This window comes from Terrapene carolina, unplaced genomic scaffold, assembly GCF_002925995.2.
Source record: "Terrapene carolina triunguis isolate 2854851 unplaced genomic scaffold, T_m_triunguis-2.0 Scaffold84, whole genome shotgun sequence".
NCBI lineage: Eukaryota > Metazoa > Chordata > Testudines > Emydidae > Terrapene > Terrapene triunguis.
The window spans coordinates 17,820,964-17,847,591 of NW_020664435.1; the positions used below are offsets into that span (position 1 = coordinate 17,820,964).

The window sequence follows — 26,628 nt, forward strand, 5'->3', positions numbered from 1 at the left end:
AGTTTCATGTGTGGTTGTTAATAAAAAATACGTTTCTGTTCATTACTGTTTCCATCATGTTCTTTACAGGAGAGTCTGTCTGAAGCGGGGTAGGGGGGTTGGTAATTGGACAGGACAGCAGCAGGGCACACACACAGTGCAGTCACTAGTTACCCTGGTCAGTCTGGGAGGTGGTTTTCATGTTCTGTGGGGGGTTGCTCTGTGACTTTGTGGCGGGGGAGGGCAGTTACAGATCTTATGCAGCGGCCCTTATCCTGGATCACAGAGCCACGCTGCAGGGGATCTGTAACCCTCCTCCCCCTGCCACAAAGTCACAGAGTCACCACATACACTCAGTCCCCATCAGGAGGGCTGGCAGGCTCCGTTGAAACAACCAGTCCACCACTGCGGAGCCTGTCATTCCTGCAGTTTAGAAGCGTCATTTGCATCAGTACACTACACCCGCTCCCCACCACAGTCTGCGTCCCAGGTTTAATACATTCCCGCGAAAACAGTAATAAAGAAAACGGTGTCCATTAACAAAATAGAAGTCATTTTATTTTTAAAGGTGTGTTGGAAGGGGGTGAAGGGGGTATGTAACTGGAGAGGATAGTCAACATTGACTGGGTAAAGAAACGGGGGCAGGTTCAGCTTCTCTGTACACAAACTTAAAAGTCACAGGTTACCCTGCTCACTCAGGAACCTAGCTTTCAGAGCCTCCTGGATGCACAGCGCGTCCCGCTGGGCTCTTCTAATCGCCCGGCTGTCTGGCTGGGTGTAATCCGAAGCCAGGCTATTTGCCTCAACCTCCCACCCCGCCATAAAGGTCTCCCCCTTGCTCTCTTAGAGATTGTGGAGCACACAGCAAGCTGCTATAACAATGGGGATATTGGTTTCACTGAGATCACAGCGAGTCAGTAAGCTTCTCCATCTCCCCTTGAGACGGCCAAAAGCACACTCCACCACCATTCTACACTTGCTCAGCCGGTAGTTGAAGAGTTCTTTTTCTGTGTCCAGGACGCCAGTATAGGGCTTCATGAGCCAGGGCATTAGCGGGTAGGCTGGGTCCCCGAGGATCACTGTAGGCATCTCCACATCCCCAAGAGTTATTTTGTGGTCCGGGAAGTAAATACCTTCCTGCAGCTGTCTAAACAGACCAGAGTTCCTGAAAACGCGAGCGTCATGAACCTGGCCCGGCCATCCGACGTTGATGTTTGTAAAACGTCCCCGATGGTCCACCAGTGCTTGCAGCACCATTGAAAAGTAGCCCTTTCTGTTAATGTACTGGCTGGCCTGGTGGTCCGGTCCCAGGATAGGGATGTGAGTTCCATCTATAGCCCCACTGCAGTTTGGAAATCCCATCGCGGCGAAGCCATCTATGATGGCCTGCGCGTTTCCCAGGGTCACTACCTTTGAGAGCAGTACCTCAACGATTGTGTTGGCTACTTGCATCACAACAACCCCCACGGTAGAATTGCCCACGCCAAAGTGGTTCGCGACTGACCGGTAGCTGTCTGGCATTGCAAGCTTCCAGAGAGCTATGGCTACTCGCTTCTGGACAGTCAGGGCTGCTCGCATCCGGGTGTCATTGCGCTTCAGGGCAGGGGACAGCAACTCACAAAGTTCCATGAAAGTCCCCTTCTGCATGCGAAAGTTTCGCAGCCACTGGGATTCATCCCAGACCTGCAGCACTATGCGGTCCCACCAGTCCGTGCTTGTTTCCCGGGCCCAGAATCGCCGTTCCACAACATCCACATGGCCCATTGTCACCGTGATGTCCTCGGCGCTGGGTCCCGTGCTTTCTGACAGGCCTGTGCTACTCTTAGACTTCAGGCCCTCACCGCAGTGCCGTAGCCTCCTCGCCCGATTTATCTGCATCTGCCTCTGGGAAAGGTGGATGATAAGCTGCGAGGCGTTGACAACGGACACAACTGCAGCGATGGTCGCAGCGGGCTCCATGCTCGCAGTGCTGTGGCGTCCGCACTGTCACTGACCAGAAAAGTGCGCGAACTGATTTCCCGCCGGCGCTTTCAGGGAGGGAGGGAGGGCAGTAGTGACGGACGGATGACGACAGTTACCCAAAAGCACCCTCGACACATTTTTTTACCCAGAAGGCATTGGCGGCTCGACCCAGAATTCCAATGGGCAGCGGGGACTACAGGAACTGTGGGATAGCTGCCCACAGTGCACCGCTTCCAATGTCGACGCTTTCCCCGTTAGTGTGGATTCACAAAGTCACATTACTGTCCTTAGTGTGGACACACACGTTCGACTTTGCAATATCGATTCCACATATTCGATTTAAGTGAAATCGAACTACTCTCGTAGTGTAGACATACCCTTAGTGAACAAGAAAAATAACGAGGAGTCCGGTGGCACCTTAAAGACTAACAGATTTATTTGGGCATACGCTTTTGTGGGTAAAAAAACCCACTTCTTCAGATGCATGGAGTGAAAATTACAGATATAGGCATAAATATATATTGGCACATGAAGAGAAGGGAGTTGTGATGGTGCACCCCATAAGGCTCCATGGAAATATGCTTATGAATGTGTGTGTGTATATATATGACATAACTGGAATATGTTTTATGCTATATATGCCATGTAGCATATCTCTGTAAAGGTTATCTACTGAATCTATTCATCCTATTTGTATGCATGTGTCATTGTTGTATTCAAAGTTTATGAATATTGGCTGTGTTCTTGCTTGATTTCTAAGTAGCCTTAGTAAAGCATTTGGTCAGCTTCTTGAGAATGGAATGTGCAAATTAAGTGCCCAATCAAGAAACACTTAAAGGACAATGCAACAGAGAGGGTCCTGTGGCACCTTTTAAGACTAACAGAAGTATTGGAGCATAAGCTTTCATCTGTGAATGCCCACTTCATCAGTGGGCATTCACCCATGAAAGCTTATGCTCCAGTACTTCTGTTAGCCTTAAAGGTGCCACAGGACCCTCTGTTGCTTTTTACAGATCCCGACTAACACGGCTACCCCTCTGATACTTAAAGGACAATGAATCTTGGAAGGCTCCAATCCACATAAGAAGTCTACCTGAGGATGTTCAGGGTAGCATGTAAATAATGGCTGCTGCCTGTAAAAACTGAGTCATGCATGGACATGTGACTTGTCCATGTGACTCCAAAACTCCATCTTGGAGCTGGACTTTGCATAGGAGAGAGGAGGGGGTCTCCACCCACAAGAGAGAGTCTATTTAAACCCCTGGGAGACCCTTCCATTTTGTCTTCAGCTGGCTCAAGAGCGAGCCTCTCCACCCCCAAGGATACCTGAGAGAAACTAGAACAAAGGACAGTAACTACAGGGCGTGTGAGTGATTGCTAGACCCAGACTAGAAGGAGACTAATCTGTAAAAGGAAGCTTACTGGAACACCTCTGAGGGTGAGGTTTTATCTGTATTCAGTTTTATTACTGTATTAGACATAGACTTGTGTGTCTCATTTTGCTTGATAATTCACTTTGTTCTGTCTGTTACTACTTGGAACCACTTAAATCCTATTTTCTGTATTTAATAAAATCACTTTTTACTTATTAATTAACCCAGAGTATGTATTAATACCGGGCGGGGGGGGGGGGGAAAACAACTGTGCATATCTCTCTATCAGTGTTATAGAGGGCAAACAATTTATGAGTTTACCCTGTATACAGGGTAAAATGGATTTATTTGGGGTTTGGACCCCATTGGGAGTTGGGCATCTGAGTGTTAAAGACCGGAACACTTCTTAAGCTGCTTTCAATTAAGCCTACAGCTGTTAGAGGACGTGGTTCAGACTCTGGGCCTGTGTTGGAGCAGACTGGTGTGTCTGGCTCAACAAGACAGGGTGCTGGAGTCCCAAGCTAGCAGGGAAAGCAGGGGCAGAAATAGTCTTGGCACATCAGTTAGCAGCCCCAAGGGGGTTTCTGTGATCCAACCCATCACAGGAGTTACCTTACAAGTGGAGAACCAGTGTTGACAAGGCTAATTCAGTCAGGGGTGGATGTGGTCCACTCCCAATAGTTGATGAGGAGGTGTCAATACCAAGAGAGGGAAAATTGCTTTTGTAGTGAGCCAGCCACTCCCAGTCCCTATTCAAGCCATGATATTAACTTGTTCACTTTCAGAGCTGCTTTACAACAGTCTTGTTTCCAAACAAGGACACAAGTTGTAACTTTGTCACAATCTTTAAAGCACACATGTAAGCATGTATATTTCCTTCTAATTGGGTATCAGTTTCAGGAAGTAGTTAATTGACTGATTTGGATCATCACCCAAGAGAGTCCGCGTGTTACTTATCACCAGACCTTTGTTCAGCTGCCAGATTTCAGCTCCGTTATTGTTCACACTAGGAGCTGACACTGCAAACATAGGTGGAATGAAAGATGGGCAGGGCAGAGCAGGGCAACAAGCAGTCTTTAGCCCAAGCCTTCTGGCTCAGCCAGACAGCAGCTACAGTCTGAGCTCTAGCCCTCTAAGCAGGGCACAGCAGTAAGCAATTGGCAAGTCTTTAGCCTAGCCTCCTGGTTAAAGCAGACAACAAACAGTTTAGGGGCTTGCAGCCTTCTGGCTGGGGCAAGCCACAAACAAGGTACAGGCCATCTGGCCTAGGGTAAGTAGGCCGCCACCCCAGGGTTGGGATTGGCAGCAGGGGGACCCGGTCCCACCCTACTCCACCAGGGCGCAGGGCCAGGGACCTAACAGTGGCGGGGGTCAGCGGGGATCCTGCTGAAATATGCTGACTTGTATTGCGACAGCACAACCTGACTAATGTCTGGTTCCCCTGGGCTACCTCCTCCCACAGTCCATGGTTGTGGCTGCGTAGTCTGCAGGTCCTCAGTCTCTTTGGGGGTAAGTAGCAGACAGCAGACCCAGCAACTCTTCCCACTCTTTCTCCTCCAAGGACAGCATGCTGCATGGAGAGGGGGTCTTGTCCAGAGTCCTGCAGTGGGCTAGAGACATTTGCCTCCTTTTCTGGCTCTGGACCAATTGACCTAATGGGCCCACCTCTTACACTTCCTGTCCCTCCCCTCTGCTTCCAGCGCAGGAGGCAGGGCTGGCTTGGCTCCACCCACCAGGGAGAGTGCAGTGGTCCCTCCATCTCAGGCTCAGAGGGAGGCCATTCTGCCTCACTATAGTTACATTTCTGATTATTCCTTGTGTTCTTAGAAATACACTATTTTGTTTCAGTCCCTTTCACTTACTGTCGCTTTCAGCACAAGTGTATTACACTACCTTGGTAGCATAAACATGCTTGACTGTAAATATTTGCCTTCTTCATTTTGTCACTAAACTAAAAGAAATCAATATGAACACTTCTTTCCTTAGCAGGATTGTCCATGAGGTAAATCCTGTCATTAAAGTTTACAATATTCCTCCCTTTTATACATCATTGATTCACTCAGGTTCCCTATTTTGCCACAACTGTATCTGGCAACATAATATCCCAGTGTTTGATATCTGTTTTTAAAATTAATTCACAAACAGGGAGAAAAGGGAAGTATCTTTGGTTTCGCCAACAGTACACTCTTGTGAAAGGCTGCAGAAATACTGAGTTTCCTCAGACTCCTTGGAAAGTCTGAAGAAATCTTGCCGTTAGATTTTAAGGGTTTTTTTTGTTTTGTTTTGTTTTTTATTCTCACACCTTTTAAAAGCCTTGATGTCTGGGCAGTTCTTAAATAGCAATATCTCATAATTTTGAGGCCCTATTCATTACACAACACTTCTGGCATTTCCTAACTTTCAGGGGTTTGACTTTTGCAACCTACATCATTTTGTCTTTGCAGTGTTTTTCTTTCTTAGTTTTTTGTTTTTAGGAAAAAGGTGGATGGGAGAGATGCACTGCTGGGGCTGTGTGCTGGTTTGAGAGGTAGGGGTATAGCCTGGTCTGGCCCTGCCTTCTCTACTACAGCTGCTTCAACATCAGCTGGGCTGAGTCTCTGCTCCACCTGCTTCCCAGTGTTGTGTGCTGAATTGAGGCACCAAGGCAGGTGTGAGCACAAGACTTTAGTGTTCAATTTTTTGCTGTTATTTCTGACTTGTTGACAAAATTAATGTGTAGCACAAGCTGTACATGGGAAATGGCAATGTTACCTGCATAAAACTCAGCAATATCTGCACAACCTTTAATGGGACCAGCAAAATGCATCTCCATCACCCTAAGGGTACCCCCTTGCTTGTTTACAATTGCCCCCTGCAAGCATTGGAGGGTGAGAAGTTCTTTTTAAAAAATTGCATTTTTTTTAACATGGAAACTGTTACATGAGTTAATCGTAGGGGATGCCAACTCTACTTATAATTGTTTTGATAATGCAGAGATAATTAAACCAATCAAGTGGGCAAAGGCAGATTAGGGGTGGGTTCCAGCCCTGAAAGAGGGTAGTACTGACTGGGAAGGGGTTGTGTCCAAGGCATCTGAAGGGTGCATTGATCTGGTTGTTTATCTCTTTGGGGGCTTCCATTGTTGGAATTTCTTTCTCAGTCAGAAACTGAAAAGACTTTCCTCCCCATCTTACCCCACAATCTCAGCCTGGTCTACACTACAGAGTTAGGTCAATGTTAGGCAGCTTACATCGACCTAACTCTGTAAGCGTCCACACTAAAATGTTGCTCCCACCGGCGTAACTCGCCCACTACACCAACTTCATCACTCCACGAGAGTCGATGTAGTTAGGTCGACATAGTGTCAGTGTAGATACTGTGCTGCTTACATCAACAGTTGCTGCCTTTCAGAAACTGTCCCCAAATGCCCCATATTGACAGTTAAATCGGTGCAAGCACTCCTGGTGAGAAAACGCACTGCTGACGCCAGGAGCGTAGCGTGGACATGTAAAACTGATTCAAGTACTGTGGTGGCTGTATGTTGATGTAACTTAGGTCGACTTAATTTTGTAGTGTAGACTTGCCTCAGTGGAACATTATTGTCCTTGTCTTGGGTTGAATTTTCCTTGGAATGAAAGGAATTAGCCATCTTATGTACTCGAATTTACTAGCTAACTGACAAATAATGTTATAGTCACTGTTAACTTTGGAATATGGGGGGAAATATCAACTTATAACCTGGAATATGCAGCTACAATAAGTGAGGTTTGTAGCTACTGAATTGATAAATACACAATGAAGGATTTGAGAACAAATCAAGTGAAGCATTACCACATGCTAATAACATGCATATTAGAAAGATCATAACACCACCATTTACTCTATTTTTTGGATATGGGGGAAAGGAAAATAGATTTAGCCTCATTTTGTTTGTCTCCATACTGAGCTTCCTTCTGTCACATAAGGAGCATAGAACCGCAGTAACATTTGTAATGTTGTACTGAGCTTTGAAAATGTAAGAAGTGTTATCTAGTTGTTGTTGTATGTTGAGTTCTATTAAATATATAAAAAGTTAGGTGTTTCTAAAATAAGTTCAATAATTATTCCACTGTTTTCATGAGACTTTTTTATTAAAATATCTTGTATGCAAATTGGGCCATTCTTGAAGTAAGGAATTAATAATGTTGCCTAGAACTTGGACTAACATGAGCAATGCAATACGTACTGTTCTGCCAGCGCACCTTGATCCTGACCTGCTATTATTCCAGTTCTGGGATTCTTTTAGGCAATATTTGTATACTGAGCTGAATTGTGTGGTGTTCCACTTATAGGAACACAAATTGCCATACTGGATAAGACCAGTAGACCTCTAGTCCAGTATCTTGTCTGGCAGTGTCCATAACTAGATGCTCTAGAGTCAGATGTAAGAAACTCACAGCAGGCAGATTTGGAATAATCTGCCCCCTCACATCTGGTCTCCTAACTACTAGAGATCAGAGTGGGTTAAGCCCTGAAGCAGTAAGTTAAATATTCCTTCCAAAATTATTATTATTGTTGTTAACTCTGGATATATTTTATTTCCTATAAACATCCAGTCTCTTTTGAATCCTGCTAATTTCTTGGTCTCCATGTCTTCTCGTGGCAATGAGTTCCACAGTTTGTTTATGCATTTCGTGAAAAATATTTGCTTTTACCCATTTTGAATTTTCCATCTTTTCAGGCCATTGAATGTCGTCTTGGTGTGTGTGGTGGTTGTTTGGTTTGTTTGATTGTTTCCTGAGAGAGAGTGGGAACATCTGTTCTCTCTTCTCTATACCCTCCATTTGTTTTATATACTTTCATCATATCACTCTTAATCATCCCCTTTCTAAGGCAAGTAATCTCAGTCTTTTCAATCTCTCCTCATGTATGAGTTTCTTGTTGCCCTTCTCTAAACTCTGCAATATCCTCTTTGAGATGGGGTGACCAGTACTGCACACTGTGCTCCTAGATGAGGGGACACTATTGATTTACATAAAGCATTATCTCACTATTCACCATCTCATTCCTCATGCCTCCTGATATCTTGTTGCTTCTCTGACCACAGCTGCACATTGAAGAGGAGGTCTTCATTGAGCTGTCTACAGGGACACCCAGGTTCCTTTACTAAGTGGACAGTCAATTTAGCAATATGAGGAGTTTAAAATTTTCCCTCCAATGTGCATTACTTTGCATATATCAACAATGAACTTCATTTGCCTTCATGTTGTCCATTCACCTAGTTAGTTTAGGTCTCTTTTGAAGTTCATCACAATCTGCTCTGGTCCTGAATAACCTAAATAATTTTGTATCCTCTGCATTGTGCTACCTCATTGCTCACCTCCCTTTTCAGATCATTTAAAAAATACTGGACCTACTACAGTCTTTATGATGTGAACAAATGTGCACAAAGGACTAGAATGAGGCCACACAGGATACCTCTGGTGACTTATAAATGATTTTAACCCATGTTTCAATAGATAAATGACCTACCTTTCTCTTACTCCTATTTTTGGTTACAGATAATGACTTTATCCATCTATCTTTTACAGAATTTGTCCAGACGAATTTCAAATCCATATCTGGAAAACCCTTCAAGCAAGGTATTTTTAAAACTTCATTTTAATTCCACATGCTGAAAGACTTAGAAGGAAGAATATATATTTTTTTGTTTCATTTGCTTAATCTTGGCTTGAGTAATTTATGAATATAGCCTGCAGTTAGAGCCACTTGTACAATTTTTGGCTTGTCTACATTAGAAAATTTTTACCAATATAGATAAATCTATTTAACTACTGTGGTGTAAACCCAGATGTAGACTTACATCACACCACTTTTAATCACATTTATACCAGTTTAACTTAATTCAGTACCTTTTTGTGTATTTAAGTGTTCTAACTTTCTGTATCTAGGTAAACAAGCAATTTGTCTTTTCATTTTAGATTTATGGAGAGAGTTCTTCATGTGCTGGGAGAGCTCTCAGGAATATTTTTACAGTTCAAGCTTCTGACCTGATTAAAGACAGAGTGTACCTTACAGGAATTTGCAGGTAACAAAGTTAATTTGCTCTAATTAACTTGCATTATTTTTATGCAGGGTGGATAAAAATCAATGATTTTAAAAAAAAATTGGATTTTTTTGATAAAATGCTTTTTGAGGAACATAAGAACGGCCATACTGGGTCAGACCAAAGGTCTATCTAGCCCAGTATCCTGTCTTCTGACAGTGGCCAATGCCAGGTGCCCCAGAGGGAGTGAACCTAACAGGTAATGATCAAGTGATCTCTTTCCTGCCATCCATCTCCACCCTCTGATAAACAGAGGCTAGGGACACCATTCCTTACCCATCCTGGCTAATAGCCATCAATGGACTTAACCTCCATGAATTTATCCAGTTCTCTTTTAAACGCTGTTATAGTCCTAGCCTTCATAACCTCCTCAGGCAAGGAGTTCCACAAGTTGACTGTGCACTGTGTGAAGAACAACATCCTTTTATTTGTTTTAAACCTGCTGCCTATTAATTTCATTTGGTGACCCCTAGTTCTTGTATTATGGGAATAAGTAAGTCACTTTTCCTTATCTACTTTCTCCACATCACTCATGATTTTATATACCTCTATCATATCCCCCCTTAGTCTCCTCTTTTCCAAGCTGAAAAGTCCTAGCCTCTTTAATCTCTCCTCATATGGGACCCGTTTCAAACCCCTGATCATTTTAGTTGCCCTTCTCTGAACCTTTTCTAGTGCTAGTATATCTTTTTTGAGATGAGGAGACCACATCTGTATGCAGTATTCAAGATGTGGGCGTACCATCAATTTATATAAGGGCAATAATATATTCTCCATCTTATTCTCTATCCCCTTTTTAATGATTCCTAACATCCTGTTTGCTTTTTTGACCGCCTCTGCACACTGCGTGGATGTGTTCAGAGAACTATCCACGATGACTCCAAGATCTTTTTCCTGATTTGTTGTAGCTAAATTAGCCCCCATCATATTGTATGTATAGTTGGGGTTATTTTTTCCAATGTGCATTACTTTACATTTATCCACATTAAATTTCATTTGCCATTTTGTTGCCCAATCACTTAGTTTTGTGAGATCTTTTTGAAGTTCTTCACAGTCTGCTTTGGTCCTAACTATCTTGAGCAGTTTAGTATCATCTGCAAACTTTGCCACCTCACTTTTTACCCCTTTCTCCAGATCATGTATGAATAAGTTGAATAGGATTGGTCCTAGGACAGACCCTTGGGGAATGCCACTAGTTACCCCTCTCCATTCTGAGAATTTACCATTTATTCCTACCCTTTGTTCCCTGTCTTTTAACCAGTTCTCAATCCATGAAAGGACCTTCCCTTTTATCCCATGATAACTTAATTTACGTGAAAGCCTTTGGTGAGGGACCTTGTCAAAGGCTTTCTGGAAATCTAAGTACACTATGTCCACTGGATCCCCCTTGTCCACATGTTTGTTGACCCCTTCAAAGAACTCTCTCTAAAGATAGCTTTAATTAAGATGCATTATAGCTCAAAGATATCTCATCATGGAATAGGAATTATAAATTCTAATTCTATAGTATGAGACAATATATTCATGTAATGTTTAAGAAAAGTTTTGTAAATGAGTTCCAATAGTTCATGGATTAAGGACCCAATTTTATGGGGTTCCAGGGGCTTCTGTATAAATTATTTAGGTTAATCTTTCTATCTACCCAATGGGGCTCAGTCTAGAACAGACGTGGGCAAACTATGGCCAGCGGGCCACATCTGACCCGGCCCCTGAGCTCCTGGCTGGGGAGCCTAGTCCCTGGCCCCTCCCCCGCTATCCCTCCTCCCTGCAGCCACGCCGCCGCGCGGGCTGCACTCTGGCCTGCCGCTCCCGCTGGGCAGCGTGGGGAGCGCAGCTGGCTCTGGCCGGGTGTCGCGGCTGCGAGCTCCTGCTGCTGTTAAGGGGGTGGGGAGCAGGGGGGGCAGTCAGGGAGGAGCAGGTGGTTGGATGGGGCAGAGGTTCTGGGGGGGCGGTCAGGGGATGGGGAACAGGGAGGGTTGGGAGTGGGAGTCCCGGGGGCCCTGTCAGGGGGCGGGGATGTGGATAGGGGTTGGGAGGGCAGTCAGGGGACAGGGAGCAGGGGGGGTTGGATAAGGGGGTGGGATCCTGGGGGGGCAGTTAGGGGCGGCAGGTCCCGGGAGGGGGTGGTCAGGGGACGAGGAGCAGAGGGCGGTTGGATAGGGGGTGGGAGTCCCGGGGGGACTGTCAGGGGACAGGGGTGTGGATAGGGGTCGGGGCAGTCAGGGGACAGGGAGCAGGGGGTTGGATAGGGCGAGGGGTTCCTGGGAGGGGGGGTCAGGGGACAAGGAGCAGGGGGGGTTGGATGGGTTGGGGGGGCAGTCAGGGGGCAGGAAGTGGGAGGGGCTGGATAGGGAGTGGGGACCAGGCTGTTTGGGGAGCGCAGCCTTCCCTACCTGGCTCTCAATACAGTTGCGCAACCCGATGTGGCCCTCAGGCCAAAAAGTTTGCCCACCCCTGGTCTAGAAGATACCATCAGTGATGCTTAGTTTTGCAGTTCTCAAGCTGTGGATTTGTGTCTCCAGAGATAACATGCTTGTTAACAGCAAAAATGTTTTAAATAAATAACTAAATAATATGTAGAGGTGAGAAATAACTGACCTCAACTCTATTGTCCCGCTGCAAATTTGTGTACACAGAGTTAATCCCTTACCTCTCTCTAAAAGTGTAAAGTGTAGAATCCGAGTGCTTAGGTGACTTCCACCAGTTCACTAGTGTCACTTTCGGGTACTCAGCGTATGTTCAACATTTCTTTTAAGCCCAATGTTGAGAACTTTGGCTGTGACAGTGCCATCTATTTTTTCACGATTTTGTTCACAAATTGTGATCAAATTAGGCCAGTTCTTGATATAGTGCTCAAAACAGGCCACTACTGAGTTCCATCACACATCTTGGGGAGAGTTAGCTTGGTTCCTCCCACTTTTTTCAGAGCATCTGCTGCAAAGTGGTTGTTACGGAAGTATTTTACAATTTCAACAACATTAGCCTTTATTTCTGGAACACTGAAGTCTTTGGCTAGTAGGTGCATCAAATGAGCACTGCAACCGTATGTTGTTAGCTTGGGACTCTCTTCTAAATAATTTCTTCTCATCTTGGATACATTTGCAGCATTGTCTGTGACCAAGCTGCGTACTAGACATTTGAATTTTTTTCACAGTTTGTTATAGCTTTTACTGCTACTTCTTGTAAGTATTCTGCTGTGTGTGCATTTCCTGATGTATCAATTGTTTCTGTAAGGTAGGCATTCCCTTCTGTTGTCACACAAGCACATACAACAGGATCATTGTGGACACTGCTCCACCCATCAAGACTCAGGTTAACAATTTCACCCTCTAGACCTTTTGCACACTGCTCAATTTCTCTTTCATACACTTTATCCAGCAATCTGCCTGCGACATCTGCTCTGGGTGGACTGTATCCTGGTCTTAATGACTGAACCATGTTAATGAAGTGTGGGTTCTCAATCATACCGAAAGGAGAGTTTGTTGCATAAACAAACCAGGCAATTTTTTCATCAATTACCTCTTTGTAATCTGCTGGTTCTTATCACAAACTGATCTATGGTTGTTTCTGGATGATGGAGATTTTTTTTCCTTTTTGCTACAGGTGATATATTGTGGCTATGTGACATATAGTGTTTCAGTCACATAATGTGATGGTGATCTTGAAGGTGGATGGTCTTCAGAATCCTGTATGTATGTTGAGGCTGGATTCTCCTAAACAAAATAAGTCGATGCAGTTATTTAATTATTATTACCATACTGCTCATTTAGTGTTACTCATTGCATTCACTGACACTCAGTACTACTTTAAAGGTGAAATTGTAAAAGGAAGATCTGCCTATTTCAGCTATTTATTTTTTTTATCACAACTGCGTCTACCATACAGTAACAACTATATTTTTGCTCAAACATGAGAATTCAAGAATAGTCCAGAAGGGAAGACAGGCAGTCCTTAAGGAAGAAGTATGAAATAAAAAAGTTTACCCAACCTGAAGATCCTGCGTGTTCAGACATGTTCCTTTCATCATCTTCAACGCAGCTTCCTCCTGAGAAGGAACACTTCTCATGATGTTGTTTCATTTGGGCAACCAGGTCTTGCATTTTTGTTGCACTGTTTGTATTTTGCACGCATGCCTGTCCTACCCACAGGTATGCCCAAACTGGGTCTCTTTTACAGCCTGCTGCCATTATAGGTTTTCCCTTCTAGTGAGAGAATGGTATGGTAGATCTCAAATCAATGAAGACTACACTCAGAAAGACCTCAAGACTTCTGGAATATGCTGCACAGTTTCACTTTTGTTTCCGCTGCCTGTCTCTTCTTTCTCACATTTGTCTCCAGACTTCTCCTTCCCCAGGTCTATTCCGCCCCCAACAATCTTCTATTCATTGAACTTTTTGAAACTTTGCACTTTTAGAGAGAGGTAAGGGATTAACTCTGTGTACACAAATTTGCAGAGGGACAATAGGGTTGAAGTCTGTTATTTCTAACCTCTATTTATTTATTTATTTATTTATTTATTTAATTTTATTTATTTATTTAAAAACATTTTTGCTGTTAACAAGCATGTTATCTCTGGAGACACAAATCCACAGTTTGAGAACTGCAAAACTAAGCATCTCTGATGGTATCTTCTAGACTGAGCACTGAGTCCCATTGGGTAGATAGATAGACTAACCTAAATAATCTATACAGAAGCCCCTGGAACTCCATAAAATTGGGTTCCTAATCCATGAACTATTGGAACTCATTTACAAAACTTTTCTTCAACATTACATGAATATATTGTCTCATACTATAGAATTAGAATTTATAATCCCTATTCCATGATGAGAGCTTTTTTTTCCCTAAAAAAGCATTTTATCAGACAAATCCGATTTAAATAAAAAAAATCTGATTTTTATTTTTATTTTTTAAAAAAATCATTGATTTTTATCCACCGTGGCAGGAGATAATGCTGCCTGCTTCTTGTTTACAACGTCACCTTAAAGTGAGAACAGGCATTCGCATGGCACTGTTGTCACCGGCGTCGCAAGATATTTACGTGCCAGATGCACTAAAGATTCATATGTCCCTTCATGCTTCAACCACCATTCCAGAGGACATGCGACTCCATGCTGATGATGGGTTCTGCTCGATAATGATCCAAAGCAGAGCGGACCGATGCATGTTTATTTTCATCATCTGAGTCAGATGACACCAGCAGAAGGTTGATTTTTCTTTTTTGGTGGTTCGGGTTCTGTAGTTTCTGCATCGAAATCTTTCTTTTTTAAGACTTCAGAAAGCAAGCTCCACACCTCGTTCCCCTCAGATTTTGGAACGCACTTCAGATTCTTAAATCTTGGGTCGAGTGCTGTAGCTATTTTTAGATATCTCACATTGGTATTTTCTTTGCATTTTGTCAAATATGCAGTGACAGTGTTTGTAAATCAGACATGTGCTGGGTCATCATCTGAGACTGCTATAACCTGAAATATATGGCAGAATGCAGGTAAAACCGAACAGTAGACATACAATTCTCCCCCAAGGAGTTCAGTCACAGATTTAATTAACGCAATATTTTTTTTTTTTTAAATGAACCTCATCAGCATGGAAGCATGTCCTCTGGAATGGTGGCTGATGCATAAAGGGGCATACGAATGTTTAGCATATCTGGCACATAAATACCTTGTAATGCCAGCTACAAAAATAGCATATGAATGCCTCTTCTCACTTTCAGGTGACATTGTAAATAAGAAGCAGGCAGCAGGATCTCCCGTAAAGGTGAACAAACCAGAAGTAGGACTGAGTGAACTTATAGGCTCTAAAGTTTTACATTGTTTTGTTTTTGAGTGCCGTTATGTAACAAAAAAAAATCCACATATGTAAGTTACACTTTCACAATAGAGATTGCACTTCAGTACTTGTATGAGGTGAATTGAAAAATACTTTCTTCTATCATTTTTACAGTGCAAATATTTGTAATTAAAAACGAATAAAGTGAGTACTATACACTTTGTATTCTGTGTTGTAATAGAAATCAATATATTTGAAAATGTAGAAAAAACATCCAAAAATATTTAATAAATTTCAATTGGTATTCTATTATTTAACAGTGCGATTAATTGCGGTCAATTTTTTTTAGTCGCAGTTAATTTTTTTTAGTTAATTGTGTGAGTTAATTGCGATTAATCGACGGCCCTAGTTTGTTTACGTAGTGATTCTGAGTGTAATTTACAGAATATCTTGACAATGAAATTAAGACTCTCCAACCACATCATGCTACAGTGCAAGTGTTCTTCCTATTTTTGGTTATGCAAAAATCACAGGTTTCTATTTTAATACCATTAATTCATGTGTTGTGTTTAAAAATGCAGATTATGTTTATTTTTGTTGAACTTAAAAGTGAGGTTATTGCTTGCTAGTAATGCAGTGACACAAAGTAAATCCTAGTAAAAAGGCTCACCCCCCACTCCTAAGTCAGGACCATTTATATAATTCTTAGCTCTACTGCTTACATCTACATCTATATTTGAAGAATTTCAAGCATGAGGTTGAAGGTTCAAATGACTTCAACTGTTAATATGGTTTGAGCTGGCTATTCCTACTTTAACATTCATTTATAAAAAATATATACGTACACAATATAATCTACATAGCTACATCTCACATAGCCACTGTTGAGGTGAAATATAATTTTTAATCGTCGTGTGACATCCTTGTCTGTTAAGATGAGCAAACCCTTTGCATTACAACAATTTACAGGTACTTCAGTTTGTTTGTGGAGAATAAATATATTGATTTATGTCCCAATTGGCATGCCTCTGAGTTACAGGCAGGTATCTATGGACATCAGATGTTCATCATCCCATGAGATAAATAAATACATTTGCATGCCCAGTTAATACCTGCTGCACAATGTTATGCAGTTCACCTTATGACTGATTTTATATATAGTCAAACACTCATGTTGTGGAATACAATATGAATTTTAAATAAATGCCCTGTCTTTTTTTAGGAGAAGCTGTGTTGGATCAGAACTGGTAGACTGGCTGTTGGAGCACTGTCCTTTGGTGAAGTGCAGATCTACAGCAGTTGGTGTATGGCAGCTCCTACTGGATATGGGAATTGTGTTATCAGGTCAGTATTATGGAAACAAGTCCTACCACGGTCAGTAAGGCATTTGTACATAGAATGAGATTTATGTTTGCCGGGACAGAGGAGGAAAAAGAAAAATGTAGATTGATTTTGTTTTTAATTAGGAGGTCACGTCCTTTTAATATTAATATGGTATAGACTTATCCATGTGATGTTTCACTTAATAAATACAAGATATGAACTAGTTCAGATGCAGTTTTCTCTCTTCTGCTTTTGGAAATGCAATTGCCTGTTTGCCAGTTTGCAGATCATGTGCATGTCTATGTCAACCTATTTTTTCTTCAGATGCTTTGCATTGTTTTCAAAAAGTCAGCAGTTGCTTTGTCACTATAAATCACTGGTTCATCAGGTATCTTCTTTAGTAACTAGTGTTTTTTTTTCTTTTCCATAACTAGAAAATACAGCACAGTAGATGAAGAGGTATTTTCTACTCATTGATAACCATGTTGGGCCAAATTCACCCTTCCTCTCTCTGTGTTGCCCCATTGACTGCAGATTAAGCTAGGGCAGAGTTTGGCTCAAAAGTCTGGGACACAGGTGTTGATGTTGATATCAGTAGCTACCCTCAGGGATTTTTCCATGGGAAGACAGCTTCACATTGCATCCAGGGCTCCATAGCCACTGAATCAAGGCACCACCAGCCCATCCTGTCCATGCATGCCCCTTTCCTATCCATGACTGTGCTAGTAAATTGTCCCCACTCCTTTCAAAGTACAGAGGAATTTAGAAACCTTGTGCTTATGTAACCTACTGGTGAATGTATGTGTTAAAGGTTCCCTTTGGTGCCAGATCTGTTGAGGATAGGAGTCTATTACAGTGCAAGCTAGGAAGCCTTGACTCATTAGCTGTAGCAGCTCATTCTTTTAGCTGTGAAGGTCTTGGTTCATTCCCTCCTGTGTCCGTTAAGAATGATCATGCTATCACATTCTCCTGCAGGATGGGCATTATGGTGCTGAGGGCCCTGTGCCCTGGCTCTTGCTGGCAGAAGTTTCCCCCCCTCCTCTTTTCATGTATCCTTTTCTTCCTCATGATCTTGCTATACTGCAGAAAGGCATTCACCAGAAGAAATGAGCTAGAAGCTAATGAAAAACAATGCTCATAAATTTGATGGGTGAAAGACCTCTCTCTGACAGCTATGTCCCTTAAAGGCAGAGCTCTCTCTGTTCCTGAAGTATCCAGACTCCATTGCCTTAAACTCCAGGAACCTGGATGTTCTGTTATTCTAAGATTTTTTTTCCTTTTGGCTGCATCACTTGGATGAAATTAATTAAAGCCAGACCGTATCTGATTGCTTCAAAGTTCAGTTTTAAGCATTTTGTCCTTGATGGTTGTCAAACTAAGCACTAAGTTAGTACTGAATATGTATATATGGTTATGAGTAAAGTTGATAGAAGAAACTTTAAAAGGTATTTCATTTTATTTTTTCTAACAGTGGACAGACAACTTTATTTTCAAGACACTCATGTTTTCTACCAGTTCTCAGCTGATGAATGTACTTATCTTTTCTGTGAATTCGAAAGAGATGAAGGATGGCAAAATGGTGTAAAACTCTTACTGCAGCTAGTGCCTCTTACTTCATCCAGGGCTACTATATGCAATCTGTAAGTACCTCCTCTTTGTAACTTTTGCTGAATGTAAATGCCTGGATTATGACAGACTATATACAAAATTATATATACATGTAACAGCTTCCATCTGAGTGTTATTTCTTGTATCAATAGGTTTGCTAAACTCAGCATCTAGAAAGTCACTGTGGTCAAATGTGTAGGACGCCAGAGTGGGAGTCAGGAGACCTGAGTTTTAGTCCCAGCTCTGGCACTAACTTGTTCTGAGGCCTTGGGCAAGTCATTTCACTTTTTCTGTGCTTCTGTTTTCATCGTCACCCTTTGCCTGTCTTGTCTATTTAGAGTGTAAGATCTTTAGGGGGCAGAGACAGACTTTGTGCAGTCCCTAGCACAATGAGGCCTCAATCCTGATATTTTCATTGCAAGTAAATATTATTATTTATAGATAAGGCTAAGATTTTGTCATGGTTATTTTTAGTAAAAGTTATGGGCAGGTCACGGGCAATAACCAAAAATTCACCGAAGCCTGTGACCTGTGCCTGACTTTTATTAAAAATAACTACAGTAACTCCTCACTTAATGTTGTAATTATGTTCCTGAAAAATGCAACTTTAAGTGAAATGATGTTAAACAAATCCAATTTCCCCATAAGATTTAACGTAAATGCGGGGAGTTAGGTTCCAAGGAAATTTTTTGGGGGCAGACAAAAGGCATTATATACTGTACAGTACTGTACTGTGGTTTGGAAGTGTCCCTGGCTTACCCCACACAGGCACAGCCCGCTGCAGGCAAGGACACTAGGAAGCACCTTCGCAGCAGCGGCAGCTTCCCCGGAGAAGAACAGGTGCCGACTTTGCCAGGGGATGCTCCAGGCCCGCCTCTTCCTGTCCCTGCTCCACTCCAGGCCCACCTTCTCCCACCCCCACTCCACCTCCTCTCCGGAGCAGCCGCACCCCCGCTCCTCCCCCAAGTCCTAAGTGCCGCCAAACAGCTGTTTAGCGGCACTTAAGACTTTCTGGGAGGGAGGGGGAGGAGGCAGAGAAGAGGAACTTGTGTAATGCTCCCTTGTAAAGTTGCTGCTCTTCCACAGAATCTTACAAGCAGTGGACAGAGCAGGCAGCCAAATGACATTATAAGGAAGCATTGCACAACTTTAAATGAGCATGTTCCCTAATTGAGCAGGGACATAACTTTGAAACAATGTTAAGCAGGAGGACGTTAAGTGAGGAGTTACTGTATGACAAAATGGGGAGGAAGGAGGGTCCAGCAGGGGCTCCAGAGTTCCCCCCCGACCCACGGTGTCTGAGAGCGGGGGGTCCCCACTACTGCTGGCAGCAGCTTGGAGCTGTGGCGTCTGCTCATGGCAGCTGGGAGCTGTAGGGTCCCGCTCGCCTCCTGCGGCAGCAGCTTAGGGCTATCGGGGAGGGTACCGCTGCACATGGCGGCTGGAAGTTGCAGAGGGGTCCTGTCAGTTGAAGTGAAAATGTCAGAGGTCTCTGGAAATCACAGATTCTGTGACTTCCATGACAAAGATCTTAGCCTTATAGTTATAACTATCCTCCTTGCTGTTAAAGAGAAACTCTTTTCTGTAACTTCTTTCCTTCCTTCTCAGATTTTAAGAGGATCTTCACTAAAGCAAATTTTTAATAGAAAATACTAGAAATGAGCATAAAGGGCCCATATGAACAGGACAAAACTTTCAAACTTATGTCCCTACATTTGATCATACACTTCTACTGTATATTTAGGCATTAAAATAAATGGCCTGACTTTTAGAGGCACTGAGCACTTCTACTTCTCATTAACCTTAGTGGGACTTCATCTTGATTTCAATGGGAGCTGTGGTTCTAAGTACTTCTGAAAATCAGGCCATTTATTCATGGTTGTTCACCTGAAGGTTTTCAGTCAAAAGGATACACCAGAAAGTTCTGATTCATAGGCTGTGTGAAGTTTGATGGGAAGGGATATGATTGGATAACAGGTAGGATCTAGCTAAGGAGGCATTCCATTCACTTGAACATTGTTAGAAAAGGCCAGTATTTTATAGTCTGTCATTTCTAGTGTCATTTCTAGTCTTGTGTTGTACAATTATTTATTAATGTACCTCTCCAGCTTTTTCCTGCTCAGATTCTTAGAATGTGGTTTTCTTTTGGGAACATTGTCACTGAAGACTATTACTCGTGCGGCTTTGCCTGTCATACTGAGTTTTTTCTGAAGGAAGAGAGTTTTGAACCAGGGTGGTGGTCTCCAGAGTATGATATTAAATACAAAGTAGGTTCATCCAATTTCAAAATTCTCAGTGCTTGGTGTGAGTAATAGACTTGTGCTAAAATATAATTGTAAAAAGAATAACATGCCATGCAGGATGATGGCCAAAGTCACTGATTATCCTAGATAAACGCCAAAGTCATGTCTTGACTTGATGAAAAATAATTCTAAAAAGAATAACGTAAACTGAGATCTTTGAAAGCCTTTATCTATATATGTGCTATATCCTTTTTAAAATAAATGCTTCCACCTTGCTCAAGTTGACTGACTAAACCTGCGTTTCTCAGTCTGCCACCAGGGGCTTTTCTTGAGGCCACAGCCTCCTAGGTAGTGATTGGGGTCGGAGGGAGGCAAAGGAGCGACCCCCTCCCCTGGGGCCACCAGCAGGGAATGGGCCCTGCCCACTCTAGAGCCACAAACGCTAGAGGAACAAGCAGCTGGGTGTGAATTCCCCACCTTCCCGACGGTGGTGGGACTTGGGCTTCCAGCTTGAGCCCTCGGTGGCAGCCGGAGGACTCTAGCCCCCCTCTCCCCCCCGCATTGCCCCTGGTCCCCACTGCCTCCTCTGACCCTGGGCTTCAGCCATGCAGCAGTGGGCTGTGTCCACTGGCCACAGGCCTTTGGGCTCTGGCTGTGGAGCCACAGAATCCGGCTGCCGGGCTTTGGCCACATGCTCCACCCCCCTACTGCATGGTGATGGTTACTGGGCTCCGGTAAACTCCAAAAAAGGAGTTTGGGCTGGGGGTCGCAAGGTTATTGTAGGGGGAGTTGTGGTACTGCTACCCTTACTTCTGCGCTGCTGCTGGTGGTGGCGGTGCCTTCAGAGCTGGGCAGTTGGAGAGCGGCGGCTGCTCGCCGGGAGCCCAGCTCTGAAGGCAGAGCCGCTGTCAGCAGTAGCGCAGAAGTAAGGATGGCATGGTATGGTATTGCCACCCTTATTTCTGCGTTTTTGCTGGTGGGGCGCTGCCTTCAGAGCTGGGCGCCTGGCCAACAAATGCCGCTTTCCGGCTGCCCAGCTCTGAAGGCAGTGCAGGAGTAAGGGTGGCAATGCCGTGACCTTCTCCCCTAAAATAACCTTGTGACCCCCCAAACTCCCTTTTAAATCAGAACCCCCAATTTGAGAAATGCTGGTCTACCCCGTGAAATCTGTATAGTATAGGGTAAAAACACACAAGCCTAGATTTCACGGGGAGACCGGTCCATGATGTGTTTTTCATGGCCGTGAATTTGGTAGGGCCCTATATATGTATATATTTATTTGTTTTTCCTGAAGCTAATTAAGTATTTTAGGAAAAATTGTCACGTTTATGAGGCCACCAAAAATTTTGTGTGAGAACCCCTTGACTAAACTGAGCTCACTAAAGAGAATGAGGGATGAGTGGAAGTAGGGCAGAGAAGAGAGAAGGGTGAAGAGAGATGGGGAGGGTAAATAGATCAACAGTTTCTCCTTCCCTTGCTTCATTTGTTTTGTTGTTCATACTAATTTTGGTATTCCACATCCTATTTGTTTCAAAGATTAATTTGGTGCTGTAGCCCTACTCAATCTCTGATGTAATTCAGTTGATAGCTTTGCACCAGGAATGATTTGTTCTACAAAACTTAGGGGTGGGCTACTAAGCTACATATTATTTTGTTGACTCACGCAGATTTGAGCCATATGTTAATTCCATAGGAAAAAAACATTAAAATAAAATGAATGACCGGAGTTTGTGGAGTCCTTACCCACCCATGTGAGCACTTATGCATATAAAAGAATGGCATTTTCTCATAGCTTAACAGCAGTGTTAGATATGCGGTCTAGGTTGGTGATCCAAAAAATTGCTTCAGGCGAGAGGCAGCTACCACCAGGATATAATCATGTGGGACATTGGTTGACAAGGTGTTCCATAGTTTGAAGTCCATTTCCACAAACACGTGTGTCAGTTTTCATTTATGGAGCAAGTAGGCACTTCTGTCATATGATGTATCGATGTTATTCATAATGGATCATATTTTCTGTGAAAAACCACTGGGTTCTTTGTTTGGATCCTTGATTCATTCAGGACATTGGCATGCTTCCACCTTGCTTGCCATTAATATTCAGGGGAACACCCAAGTCTTCAAACCTTTAAACTGCAATCCAAAACGGTTTTCTGGATTTAAATTGGAGTCTTCTATATTATTTAGGTCTTCATGTATTTGGAGAGCCTTATATTCTCAAATATGATGGGACTCCCAAAGGATTCTCATGTCATGATGAATTTGGGGTGGGAGGATGTGCACCAATACGGGAAGCCACATTTGTGACACTGATTTTTACTATGCCTATAATGATGCACATAATGGTGTTGAGAGTTGCCAAGTGATATGTGGAAATTTGTGTGTTCAGATGGGCGAACAGCATTCTGTGGCAGAGTAATGAAGAGGTCTATAAAGTTTGTGGCCAGTGAAGAGGTCTGTGAAGACTTTGCATCAGCTCCCACAGGTTGTTCCTGCCAGTTTCTGCATGTATTTTTATTTTGTCGTGGATATTTTTCAGGGCCCAGTGATATGTGAGGGTTTGATCTAATGTCACACAAAGATCTTTTGCGGTGGGATCATTTCTTATCTGCTGGACACAGAAGTCCACGTGCAGTTCCGCTGTAGCCTTCCAATTGTTTAGATGAAATACTAATGCAGTCTGAGTGGGGTTTGGTTTTAGCTGCCAATATAAGAAATATTCTTCACTGGTTTTAATGTCAATGGTTAGGATTTGTTCTGTGGTAGGTAAATCCCGTGCCTGTGTAGTCCGAGCAATGTCATCAGCATAGACAAATTTCTGTGGTGGTGTATGATGAAGATTGCTGGTATATATATTAAACAGGATTAGTGTTAGGGCTGATCTCTTTGGCAGGCCATCATTGAGCCTGTTGACCTGGTCACCAAGGAATCTCCGACAGACCAGAACTTCTCAGAAGAGTTTTATCATTGTATCACATGGGATAATTTTGCTGGCTTTCAGGAGGCCATCCCTCCATATGGTGGTGTAGGTGGCAGATAAGTCTAAGAAAGCTGCCCCAGTCCAGAGTTTTCATTGGAATCTCACTTGAGTGTGTAGTGTTAAGGCTAATACTTGGTTGGCGCAGCTGCACCTGGTCGGAAACCTGCTTGTTCATTTGGTAACACAAGCAGCAGGATCCTGGCCAATAATATTCTCTCCGTAAGCTTGTACAGCATGTGAAGGAGTGATCTGAGCCAGTATGAGCTTCCTGGGTGTGGGGATGAGAGTTACCATAGCTTGGTGTCATAACCTCGTGGTTCATCCTGAGGACCATGTATTTTAATAATGTTGTCACCATTCATGTACTGTAAACAGCAGCACACCCTTCCAAAGGTGCGTTGCAGTCGATGAAGTAGTTAACTAGTAAGATAATTTAGCTGTGAACTTAAGTGTTCAACCCATGCCTGCAAATTTTCACTATTATCCTATCCTGTAATTGCATCAGTGGAAATTATTATCGACATATGTTGGCGTAAGTGAGAATAGAATTTGGCCCTTAATCTGTAGTACTGTGTATCATAAGTATACTTTAGGTGAACTTGTCATATAAATGATTGTGCATGGTTTGTTTACCATACAGAGTACACCAGGGGTTGGCAACATTCGGCACGCGGCTCGCCAGGGTAAGCACCCTAGCAGGCTGGGCCAGTTTATTTACCTGCTGACGCGGCAGGTTCGGCCGATCGCGGCCCCCACTCGCCGCAGTTCACCGTCCCGGGCCAATGGAGGCGGCAGGAAGTGGCACGGGCCGAGGGATGTGCTGGCCGCGGCTTCCTGCCGCCCCCATTGGCCCGGGACAGCGAACCGCGGCCAGTGGGGGCCGCGATCGGCCGAACCTGCCGCGTCAGCAGGTAAATAAACTGGCCCAGCCTGCTAGGGTGCTTACCCTGGCGAGCCGCGTGCCGAATGTTGCCAACCCCTGGAGTACACAGTACTATGAGATGCTATATACCTACAGGTATAGGAAAAACCCCTGTATTGTCTGAAAAAAGTGATCATGTGATAAAGGACTGTATTGTAATACAAATGCACATGGGGCAAACTCACTTCAAATGTAATTCATTTTGATCTTGACTTTTGAATTCTTAACTGGGCAGCCTTGACATTTTTACTTAGTTTTGTGTATGGAATTTCCTAGCTTCCTCACTCCCCCCCCCCCCCGGGGAAAAAAAATGGCAGAAAAAAATAAAAAGGAACTTCATTCTCCAGAATTTTAAAGCTCTGCTGGCTTAAAACCAAAACACACATCCTGTCCTATACAGGTTTAGGATGTGAGGAGTCAGCCCCTGTCCTATATGCCTTAGGAAATTTGCCGTAGAGCAGTTATCCTGCAAACCTTATGAGCTGCACAGCTTCCAAGGTGTATCGGAGTAGAGCTCCCTTGTGTGCATCAGGAAGCCCTTTCTCAGTCCTCTCTCTCCTTGCTAGATGCTGAGGTGATCGTTTAACTTCATTTTTTACCATATTCATTTTTAAGGAGTTTTATGGCTCCTCTGCACTCTTAACTTATATGTGTAGATGTCCTCAGATGGCTTTCTCCACCAAAACACCTATGGCACTCCAGAAATATGCAGGAGGGAGAGACCCTTTCCTACACCCCTGAGCAGCTCTGCACCAGAGACCTTGCCGTAGCCTCTGGGCATATTACAAACATGCACAGGAGCCTTCTCTCAACTCTGTAGCTCTCAGGGTCCATGCTAGCAGAGCCCTGGCTTTAACCCCTTCTTACAAGGTCAGCAGTAGTTGAACTGTGCAGACACTTTTTAAAAGAATAACATTTTTCCCTCCTCTCTCATGGAACTTAAAAATGTCTCAACCATTTTTACACATTTTCATAAACAAAGAAAATGACACCGAATTTGCCTTGGGAGTAGAGGTAGAGAGGGTCTTATCTTTTTTTCTCCTCCCCCTTACCCCTCATTAGCATCTCTCCTCCCTAGCCACTTTCTGATAAGTCAGAAAGAACCATATTTCTGATTGCTTTCCAAATACAGAATAGTATGAAATCATTTTAAGCTTAGAAAGCTGGGGAAATCTTTTATTTAATTTATCCATTATTAATGATTCACAAGTGTGAGGAATGATTCACAGGTATACCTTTGGGGTATTGTTTTAAAGAGGAGATGGACTAAAATGGAAATAGCTGGTACTCCTTGATACTTTTGGTTTGTTAATTATATATACAGCCATATCTACTGGTTGAGGCTGCCATGTTTTGGCATCACTTCTAGAAAAAATCCTCCTCTTGGAGTCATACTTCAGATAGGTCAAGTATTTAGGGAAACACTGTCTCTCAGAAGTGCCAGAAGTGTTCTGTATTTAAAAACATCACATTTTGACTCCATTTCAAATTTGTTCTTCCATTCTGGCTGTAATACTTGTAGAAAATTAAGTAATGTTTTTGTTGGACTTGGAATGGCAGCTTTCGGGGCCATTTTAAAAATTGTGATTTCAAATGTAGATTACCATTTTAGTTTGCACATGCTTGCCTCAAAAGAAATTCATTTGTAAGAAAACATAAAATGTTTTAATTACAGAAAAATATTCTGACACTAGACGCATCAACTACAATGTGCCATTTGCATATACTAGACACGTTGCTTCCTTAAACACATCAAAGCATAAGAGCAATTAAATTATTTACCCTAAAACAGAATATTCCATTAATACCTGGGATCTGTGTTTATTACACCAGCTGCAGTTTAGGATAACTGCGTAGTTTACAGGCACACCATGCTTCTGTTAAAGAGAATGGAAAATAAATAACTTAAGGGTTTTTTATTCCTGTGTGAATAATCCTACCAGACTGATTTCTATCTTTTTCAATTTCCAATAAGGCTTCTATGAGGTTCAATAAATGTTTCAGTGAGAGACCTTACATAGTATAAAAGAAAAGTACAATTATTTGGACCTTCAGCCTGCACACAGTAACCCTTCTGCTTAAAAGGAAATGCAATTAAATGTGTGGGCAGAGTAAATACTTTTCTGTGTTTACCAAACAAATCTGGTTTTGTGTGTTGGTTTAGCAGTTATTTTTGGAAATAGAAGAATGCAAACATTCCTGCAAATGAATAATATAACTACACGTATGCTATTGTACAATAGAATCTAATACAGTGTACAATGACACAAACCTGGCACTCATTAAAAATGTATAAATGAACTAAGAACAAGCCAGCTTTTTTGTGAGGGGTGGGGGGGGGGGCTAATTTTAACCAGTTAGAACATTGTGTATTTGAAAGCTTAACTTAACTTTATTGGATT

General features: G+C 43.0%; 1 protein-coding gene across 1 annotated transcript in view; it reads left to right on the plus strand.

Moving 5' to 3' along the window:
• The window catches only part of RAPGEF5 (Rap guanine nucleotide exchange factor 5), a 229,185-nt gene that overhangs the window by 40,314 nt on the left and 162,243 nt on the right, over window positions 1–26,628 (plus strand). Inside the window, exons 2-5 of the mRNA XM_026649327.2 lie at window positions 8,864–8,914; window positions 9,254–9,360; window positions 16,373–16,494; window positions 17,945–18,113. Coding sequence (XP_026505112.1) covers window positions 8,864–8,914; window positions 9,254–9,360; window positions 16,373–16,494; window positions 17,945–18,113 — 449 coding nt within the window. The remainder of the gene's footprint in view (window positions 1–8,863; window positions 8,915–9,253; window positions 9,361–16,372; window positions 16,495–17,944; window positions 18,114–26,628) is intronic.